The sequence below is a fragment of the Lepidochelys olivacea genome (genome assembly GCF_965140295.1).
Source record: "Lepidochelys olivacea isolate rLepOli2 genome assembly, chromosome: 10".
NCBI lineage: Eukaryota > Metazoa > Chordata > Testudines > Cheloniidae > Lepidochelys > Lepidochelys olivacea.
The window spans coordinates 52,265,163-52,275,579 of NC_140420.1; the positions used below are offsets into that span (position 1 = coordinate 52,265,163).

General features: G+C 40.7%; 1 protein-coding gene across 1 annotated transcript in view; it reads right to left on the bottom strand.

Moving 5' to 3' along the window:
• Positions 1-9,549, bottom strand: part of LACTB (lactamase beta) — a gene marked incomplete at its 5' end in the record, with an annotated part of 32,526 nt that extends 22,977 nt beyond the window's left edge. Inside the window, 5 exons of the mRNA XM_084641170.1 lie at positions 746-911; positions 3,433-3,790; positions 4,164-4,354; positions 7,839-7,905; positions 9,190-9,549. Of these exons, the coding sequence (XP_084497296.1) occupies positions 746-911; positions 3,433-3,790; positions 4,164-4,354; positions 7,839-7,905; positions 9,190-9,549 (1,142 nt within the window). The remainder of the gene's footprint in view (positions 1-745; positions 912-3,432; positions 3,791-4,163; positions 4,355-7,838; positions 7,906-9,189) is intronic.
• Positions 9,550-10,417: the final 868 nt, after the last annotated feature.

Sequence of the window (10,417 nt, forward strand, 5' to 3'; positions counted from 1 at the left end):
TGGAATGGTGGTTGAAGCATGCAGGGAGAGATGAATCTTTAGTGCATCTGGCACATAAATATCTTGCAACGCCGGCTAAAACTGTGCCATGCGAAAGCCTGTTCTCACTTTAAGGGGATATTGTAAACAAGAAGCAGGCAGCATTATCTCCTGCAAATGTAAACAAACTTGTTTGTCTGAGCGACTGGCTGAAAAAGAAGTAGGACTGAATGGACTTGTAGGCTATAAAGTTTTACATGATTTGTTAGTGCAGGGTTTTTGTTTTGTTTTTTTGTTTGTTTGTTGTTTTTTTGTTTGTTTGTTGTTGTTTTTTTTTTTTTTTACACACAACTCTACATTTGTAAGTTCAACTTTCATGATAAAAAGATTGCACTACAGTACTTGTATGAAGTGAATTGAAAAATACTATTTTTTACAGTGAAAATATTTATAATAAAAAATAAATATAAAGTGAGCACTGTACACTTTGTATTCTGTGTTGTAATTGAAATCAATATATTTGAAATAGTGGAAAACATCCAAAAATATTTATATAAATGGAATTCTATTAACAGCGCGATTAATCACAATTAATTTTTCTAAATCGCCCTACATAATGCCATTTTTCTAGCCATACGATTAAGAATTTTAAACAAATCATTTCATCTTTGAATTAGCTTTTAAAAACACACATTAATTAACAGTGAAGAACTTGAGCAAGCAGTTGCCAGCATAGGAATAAGGGTGCAATTTCATTCTCATTTACCTTGCTCTATTGTATATCATTGATTCATTGTCATCCAAGACAGTTGCCAGCAAATCCAAGTCACGAAACATTTTCAGCATGTAGTCTGTAAATTTACATCCTGAAGCTCTCTCCACCACAGCACTCAGAAGGGTAAAGCCATAAGTTGAATACAAAAACTGGCTTCCTTGGGGGGGGGGGGGAGGGGAGGAATGGAAGGAGAGAATGAGACAGGTTATTTACATACCACTTGAATGAAAAGTTTAATGTTTCCATCTGTGATCTTTTCCTATGAAGTTTCCTATTCAACAAAAAGTTTTTACACAGGGATCTGTATGTAACTTTGTCAGAACACACTTATTCCCAATACATCTTATACCATCACACTGTATCAATATTAGCTTCTCCACAGTGTAATCAGAAACATACAGAATTAAAAATTATTATTCTCTTTTCTATGTTAACTCTACACAGAAATATAGCATCAGCCAAATTCTACTCATGTGATTAGGAAGACCTGCATTTATTTTGTTCTTTTTAATAGCTACTATTCAAATACCCATACTCACCAGAAGACAAACTAATAAATAAGATGTAAGTATGTAACAGTGACAGATAAAACTTTAAGGGTGAAAATAAGGTAAATTCGATTAAAAGCCATTCATGGCACTGAATAGTCAACCAAGGAAGTCTTATTTAATCTATGTTAAAATTTAAAAAATAAATAAAGACCCAGAACATAACCATAGAAATTGATATAGTGGATATAGACAAAGGTCTAGTTACTCCACTATCCTGTCTCCAACACCACATGCCTCACAGGTATGTGTAAGAAACCCAGAGTAGGCAGATGTAGAGCAATCTGACCCCCATGTTAGGTCTCCTCCTAATCTCTGTTAGAGACTGGCAAAGCCCTGAAAGCATGAGGTTTAATGTCATTAATCTTGTGGAAAGGTTAATTCTGGATAGTCTTATTATCCATATAAACAGAAAAATTAAAAAAATAATTGGATAAGTTCTTGGCCTCAAGGACTGTGGCAATGAATTCCACCGTTTAGTTACACATTGTGTGAAAAAGTATTTCCTTCTATTGGTTTTGAATTTCCCACTCTTGAAATTTTATTCAGTGTACCCTTTTTCTTGTGTTATGAAATGGGCAGAGAAGTTCCCGATCTACCCTCCCTATATTGTTTGTTATTGTTTATACTTTTGTCCCCTCTTATTCATCTTCTTTCTAAAATAAACAATCCCAATCTTTTCTATCTTGTTTAATATGAGAGTTTTTCCACACCCTTTATCATTCTTAGTGCTTTTTTCTGAATCCCTCCAGTTCTGCAATATCCTTTTAGAAATGTGGTGACCACCACTACACACAGTATTCTAGATAAGGCCACACCATTGATTTATATAGAGGAATTATAATATTTCAACAACCCTTTCTCCTTATGCAACCTAACATTTTGTTTACCTTTTTGACTGCAGCAACACGTTGAGCAAAAGTTTTCACAGTGCCATCTACAATGATGCCCAAGTCCTTGTCTTAAATTGATACAACTTATAGGGTTCTAAACTAACTGTATGAGTAGTTTAATTTTCTCACTTCAATCGGCATTACTGTGCGTTTATCAGCACTGAATTTCATTTGCCATTATGTTGCTTGTTCACCTAGCCTGTTTAAGACTCTGAAGTTCCTCACTGTTCTCTCTGGCCTTGACTACCCTAACTTTGTTATCTTCAAATTTTGCTACCTCACTACTCAATCTCCATTTCCATATAATTTAAATAATTATAAAAAACACCTCAAAATCTAGTAAGAATTTGTGAATCGCTCTGTAATTAGCCTTTGGCGATTTGAAAATTTAGTATTTAATTTTCCTTGTTTTCTGTTTCTTAACCAGTTCTTGATCCATTGATTAAACAACTTGTTTGGTTGCTTACCTACCCTAAAAAAACTCATGTTGTTGAATGAAGAAGAGGCAAGAGAGCCAAAGAAAACTTCAATTAAGAAAAAAGACTTTTGGGAAAAGATTGATTTGACTGATCTTACAAGGTCTCCATGTTGAAATTCAATCAAAAGGTCATGTGTCTGTTACAGTGAGTCAGCTAACAAATTTACAATATACCTTAACCTTTGTAATTCAATAGGCAAATTTTGCAGCATATGGAACTATTCTGAAAGAACTCACTTGAATCTATTTCTACCCACTCTCCAGGACTCTTTATATTCCATCTAAGGGCTTGTCTACACAATTTTTCTACCTCTTTATCAGTCTACAAACTGATAGTTAAGTCTGTGCAACTCCTAGTGTGAATGTACTTATACTAGTAGAAGGTGTGCTTATAATCAGTACAGTTTATTTCTGAAACTATGAAAAATAAGCTATACTGAGATAAGCACCTTTAGAGCGATACAACTGCATACATACCGGGGGTTGCACCAATGTAACTATATTCAGTAAGTTTCCCAATTTTATTTTTTTTTAAATCCTTTGCAGGGCATATTTAAAGTGACCAGGTAGTTAGAACATGGTTTGAACACTCCCTTTTGAGGCTCTCATTGGATAACAGGAAAATGAATCTTCTGGTTTAGTCTCAGTAAAGTCTCAATCCCACATAATGTATCAGACAAACTACAATCTGATGTATACTAAAAATCTAGAACTTAAAGAAAAAATATTAACTTTTGATCAAACAGAATAGAAACTCACCTGGTTTAAAGAACAAAGGATCATTTTTAAATATTTTCAATGACTCAATCACATTTTCAAATTTTTCTTTCAAATAATACTCTTCATGTTCAAATTCCTTTGTTCTCTTGACAGGTTTTAAATTTTGGCCTTTAGCTTCACCATCCTGTTCTGACTTAGCTTCAGCAAAGTCATTTTTTTCAGTGTCTTTATCTTCTTTTTCTTTCAGTTCCTTCTCCTGGTTAGATTTTTTTACATCTTGCATTAGTTTAAGGGCTTTATTGGCCTTTTCCTTCTGTTCCTTTACTTTTGTAATATCTTTCTCATAGTGACGAATTCCACTTAAATGTGACACTAACAATCTCGTAGTAATGGTGACCTAGTTTAAAAGAAGAATATTAAGTGCATGCTTGCTTAACGAAAGATACTATACAAAGTGAACTTTTATTTCCGCAATTTATATATTTGGTATGTTAAGAAAAAAAGAAGACATAAGAATTCCTCGCCATTCTTCTATTGTAAAGCCAGTGAGAAAAAATATTTAAATATTAGTCTGAAGATACAAAATTTCCAACATTCCTTTTTTTCAGTAGCATGTATTGCTTCCTGCCCCTACTTCTTTTAACTTATGTGTGGTGCACAACATGCATAAAGCTGTGTGCACTTGAAGCATGTAGGTGGATAGTGAAGGTATGGGACAGACATGAAACTCAGACAACCAACAATGGTTACAGAACAAATTGTCCCATTACCTTTTCACCTTCATATTCTTTTTCTGGAAACTCAGGAACATATTTCTGCACTGGAGCATCTAAATCGAGTTTTCCTTCTTCCCACAGTTTAGCAACAGCCATCATTGTAAGACACTTGCTAATACTCGCAATTCGCATAATTGACTCTGGTTTACAGATTACACGGTTCTCTACATCAGCATAACCCAGACCTTTAGGAAGAGTAAAAGGTCACTGTTAGCGGGTTTACATATATAGAGAAAATTCTTTGAGATTTTACAATGTTCACAAACTTAAGAAGTTTACCAGAATTCTCCAGAACACTCTGCATCTAAGTAAAACAAAGGCATGAAAGGTGCTATTTTCAAAAGTGCTCAGTGTTGGCCTAACTCTGCTCCCATTGACATCAACAACAGTGATTTCAATGGGAACAGAGTCAGGCCATTGAAGAGTGTTTTTGAAAATACATCCTACATTACCCCTTTGAATCACTCTGACTTGTGACAACATGAAACTTAAAACTAATGTAGCTTAGTGAAAAATTAAAATTATATCTTAAGGGCAGACAAGCTTGTCCCTCTCACCAACAGAAGTTGGTCCCATAATAGATATTACCTCACCCACCTGGTCTCTAATATTCTAGGACCCATACTGTTAAAACTATACTGCATACATCCTTAAGGGCAAACATTCAGTGGAAAAAACCCTCAGAAACCATAACCTAGACTGTCAATCAAGTTAAGCGCCCCACATTCATAAATCCATATCTTAATTCTTTAAAAGAGCTACTGTGAATTACTCCTTTCAAAATACAATGTAACTTCTATACAGAGAAAATAAGATCAGTTAAAAACAGGAAATTTACATACAACCGTACAGCATTTAACTCAATTAATAAAGCTTAACTCCATAGTGGTTTAATAAATTATTTTTAACCTCTTCAGATATAGACTTAAAGAGGGCTTACATCAGAAATGAAGAAAATTCAGTAGTCTCCATCCAGTATATTGGTCCTATATCTTAGAACTACTGCATAGTAGTGTGCAATTCCACAGAGATAAGCTCAGTAGTGGACTCACCAGAGTGTTATATTTTAATCTGCACTACACTGGTTAAGTTGTATATGGAATGTTGCAGTGCACTATTGGTTTATTTCTGATCTAGATACAGCACACTTGCAAAGACCAGTTTTATTATCTGTATGTGTCTATGTACGTAAGTGGAACACAGTCCCCTAACACGCTGCAGTCTAGTGATGAGATTCTCATAAAGCAGTAAAACTTGCCAAAACACAAGGAAAGGGAGAAATCAGATTGACTAGTCTATATTGTCCAAGTCCTCTCCTCTAAAGAAAGCTGAAACCCAGATGTTTATGTTGTGCTACTGAGAGCAGCTGCTGCACCCCTCCCCATTCAACTGTCTGCAAAAGTAGCACATCCAAGTCTAAAATCACTGTGATCAGATTGGCAAGAAAGTAAATTGGGCAGAATTTTTACAGAAGACACAGGTTTTGTTATTTTCCATGTTTTTCCCCTTCAACCTCATGACTTCATTTTAAGATAATGGTGCTCACCTCTGCCCTGTGGATGAAGGTGTGGGAAGAATCTACCACAACCTGCACCCCTTTATGATATTATTGTTTATTATTTGTATTACCACAGTGCCTAGGAACACCAATCATGGAGCAGGACTCAACTGTGGTAGGTACTGAGAGTTCTACCACTACCTAATATCTTTCCATGTCTCCAGAAGGAAGATTCTGCTGAAGCAGCAGAGAAGCATCAACTCCTCCTTCTTGGGTCAGCTGGTGGCACTGACAGTTTCTCTTAACAACACTGCTGCAAAACCTTCTGAATTCAAAAGCATAATCTGAGGAAATTTTGTTTTGTGGCAGAATTTTCACATGCCACATTTAAAAAAACCCACCAAACACACACTCCTGTGGCAGCAAAAGGCACATGAAAAATGGAAATCAGCTTTTTGAAGGAATACCTGAAGATTCTGTCACAAACTGGCTTACAGTGGCAAGTCTATTACAATCTTGCTAATGAGCCTTTCAGGGACTCTATAATTGAATTTTAGCAAAACGCATTACTGTTTGTTTCTGTTATCTTAGTTGCCTGAAACAAACATCAAAATGTTTTTGGAAAGATAAGTAAGTAGGGTCAATAAAGATCAATAAATAAGTCTTCATTGGAGTTCTGTTCAGACCTATCTAGACATGTCTTTTCAGGGAGATCTACATAACCTGCAAAATAATTTATGACTATTGAAAGGATTACAGCTGTCAAATCTCAACATGTTCCCAAAGGAAGACTAATCACCACTCCACTAGTATATGAAATATCACTGAATTGGAACCACTCAAATTTATTCTGACCATTACGTAGATTATCAAAGAAAGATTATGTCTAGTATATAATTGTAAACTAACAGTTGTTTCTCAAGCAAAAACAATCAATTTGATATCTGTAGATATCAACTATTTTATTTCCACCAGCAGCTGCATAAATATGATGTAGTTCTGTCCAAAAGAGTACCTAGCAGAGTGAAGAAGAACATTGGGGCGGGGGGGGGGGGGGGGAGGATGTATGGCAGAATGATTGTGCACAGCAGGTATTCACTTAGACGTAGATCAGGAGAGAGTCCAAGGAAATATTCTCTTTTTTTAATTTGAATATCCACCCTCTTTCATGAGTCTCCCATACTGCCTACTGGGGGGAAAAGCTCTTCTGTAAAACATTTGCAGAAAGAGTTTGGGAAAGACTTTATTAAGCAAACTTAATTTAAGCCACGTTCAGCCTAACTCAACAGAGCGAGTACCAAGATAAGTTTGGATTGCTAGTTATCACTTATTACAGCTAAAATCACTTATGACTGACAACAGCAAATTTCCTCAAAATTAGTTACAATGCAAGATATACCTATGTAAGCACGATTAAAGTACATTACCTCCCTTTGGTAAGTCTCATTAAAGTCAGGCATTTTGAGCCAGTTTATAGTCAAGACCACCTTCTTAAGCCTCATATTAAAGCATTTCTTTTGACACCACTCACCTTTTAGGAATTACCCTATCCCATTTTAGATCACTATTCAACTGTGCACATACTGTAATGCCTTCAGAGTGTGAAACTTGTTCCCCTCCCAGTAGTAGTATAGGCTTTTTCCTCCACACTTGTCAACATGCTTTATAAACAATCCCCCAAAAGGGTTTTTCAATTACAACCACTACTATCTTCTCCAGAGATACTTTATTCTTCCCTTTCCTTGGACCTCTCTCCCATTTTATAGATTTTAAGGCCACAGGAACTATTATTATTTCTTGTTGTCTGTAGTTTTTAGGGCAGAGTTTATAATACAGGCAGTCCTCAGACTTACAACACAATTGGTTCCTGAGAATCGCGTCATAAGTCGAAAACGTCTGAACTCGAATCCCATAGGAACGCTGTGGGATCGAGCGTCGAAAAATCAAAACCAACATCAAAGTTGGAATGGGATGTCAATTTACAAACGTCGTAAGTGCAGTTCTGTTGTAACTCGAATGTCAAAAAGTCAAGGACTGCCTGTACTTTTATGATTGTGAAGTTAATGGACAGCACCTGGCACAAACTGAAGAACAATAATTACTTAACATTTGTGACCCAAATGAAAAATTAATTTTAAAGAACATGCAGAACTGAGTTCCTGTATACCAACCTTCTGACCATACTTCCTTTCCATCTACAGAAACTCCAATTACTATGCCTGGGGCTCCCACTTCATCCTGTCACAAAAATACTACAATCATTAAAGGGCTCTGCTGCTTCAGAATTCAAACATACATTCTGCTTTTATGGGATTTAGGATGAGCAGAAAGTACGTGATTATTGAAATTACTTTGTTTAAATACCAATTGGGCTGAGTTTGTACAAATCCTCTTTGAAAAGCTGCATATATATCGTACTGCTGGACAGCTATAATGAGAGTCCAAGGAGTTTAAAGACTAATTTAATACTAACGACACCAACTGCAGATAGGGAACATAACATTTTTCAAACTGAGATGCAATATGTGAGTGATATCACATGACAGTCAACACAGATCATTTTAGTGAGTCTGGGATGTTCTGATTTAAACTATCCCTGAAGCTTCAGTTCCAAATTTTCAGAAGAATCATGACATTCTATTTAGATAGTTCACATGCCTCTATGTTCTCCTCCAGTCCTTCAAATAGTCCCCTGAGTTCACATGTATTCACTACTGAAGTGACTTCTACCACTATGTATGTCAGGCCTGCACTGGTTTAATTAGCCCCTTTAAGGGCAGCCCTTCTTGAAGTAAATGAATTCAGTAACTGAAACGTACTTTCAGACCCTTCTGACAGTTCTTACATACAAGCAATGATGACATCCAGTGATTTACTGTGAAATCCTGATGTGAACAGACCAAATAACACGACAAGGTGTACAGAAGAAAAGTACAGATACATTCCCTGGGCTGGGGAGACATTGCACTAGTCAGGGACCAGACTCCTAAGAGTGTGCTGCCTGTCTGGGGTTGTTCCGCTCTCCTCCCCAGTAACCTAAACACTAATGATTAGGTTTCACAGAGGAAGTTTCTGAAAGTGCTCAGACACACACACAACACTCAGTGAAGCAGTTTAACAAACACTTCAACTTCATAACCACATTTGTCTCAAAGGTCTTCCCCCTGCAAGTGACACCTGAATTCCCACCAGCTGAGTAACGTTACCCGGCGCCAGTCTCGCTCAGTCTGCGCACCAAAGCCCTGCAGGAGCAGCAGGTTTATGATTTCTTTTTGCGCCCCCTAGCCAGGGGCTCCTTCTCCTCGCACCCTACGGTCATTGCAAGGCTCGCTGGGGTGGGGGCGGAAGTGCCAGCAGGCTGCGGGGGTGGGGGCGGAAGGGAAGTAGCAAGAAGCGATTTTAAGACAAGCACCTACAGCTGTGGCCTGGGAAACACGACGCCAAGGGTTCCTCCTCTCCTTCCCCTCCCCCGGCCAAGGACGCCACCCCCCCTCCCCCACAGAGAGACCCTAGCCGCGCCACCTTAATCCTCTGCAGCAGGTCCCTGCTGCTCTCGATGGCCCGGGCGAGGCCCCCGTGAGGCGGCGGCGGCGGCTTCACCTCTCCCGCCGCCTCCTGCCGCGGGTCCCCCTCCTGCTCGCAGCCGGCCGCCACCTTCACCCCCAGGGCGAGCCCCAGACCGACCCCCCAGCCCCAGGCGCCGGCTCCCCGCGGTGGGCACGGGCCGCTCCCCAGGCGCTGCAGCCGCCGCTGCCCCCAGCCCCAAGCGGGGCCCGAGACTCGGCGCAGAGCCCGCGCCAAGCAGTGCATGGCTTCAGCCCGGCCACCGCCAGGCAGGAGCAGCTGCTCCCGAGAGCTCGGCCGGCCAAGCCCCGAGCACATCGAGTGAGGGTGGAGACAGTTGGCTCCAAACCTCTTCTTCTCCTTCTGCCCATCCCCCCGCGCTTCCCTGGCCCCCGTCCTCCCCTGTCAGCCCTCCCCCTCCCGCTCCCGCCTGTGCGTTCTCACCGGCCACAGCCTGGGGGCGGGGCCGGGGCCGGCCGGGGCCGGGGCCGCGGGGATGGGCTCGGGCTCTCAAGCTTTCCACACGGCTGCCCCCTTCGCCCTTCCAGAGTCCGGTTTGTCTTGCGTGTCTCAAGTTTCACCTCACCTAAAAACGACTTGCTTACAAAATCCACGGCACAGATACAGAAGTGTCCCAGCCCACTAGTACCGAAAGATCGCTCACCTGCTCAGCTTTACCATAGACCTATAAAACAAATAGGCTGGACGATAGCGTAGTTACATTTCAGTGTGATTCCTGAGCCTTGTCTGAAGCCCCAGCCCCGCCAGCAGGGCTAGGGTTGCCAGGTCTCCAGTTTTTGACCAGAACACCGGGTTGAAAAGGGACCCTGGGGCTCCAGTCAGCACCAATGACCAGGCCACTAAAAGTCCGGCTGCCAGTGCAGCAGGGCTAAGGCAGGCTCCCTGCCTGCCCTGGCGCCGTGCGGCTAACAGAAGCGGCCGGCATGTCCATCTCCTAGGTGCAGGAAGGCCACGGGCTCCACTCACTGCCCCCACCCTGAGCAACAGCTCCGCAGCTCCTATTGGCCAGGAACCATGGCCAATGGGAGCCGCGGGGTGGCCCCTATGGGTGCGGGCAGTGCACACACCTTCCTGGCCCCTCTGCCTAGAGCCGGACATGCTGGCTGCTTCCGGGAGCTGCCTGAGGCAAGCAGTTGGAGCTACACCCCACACCTCAAGCCCTTGC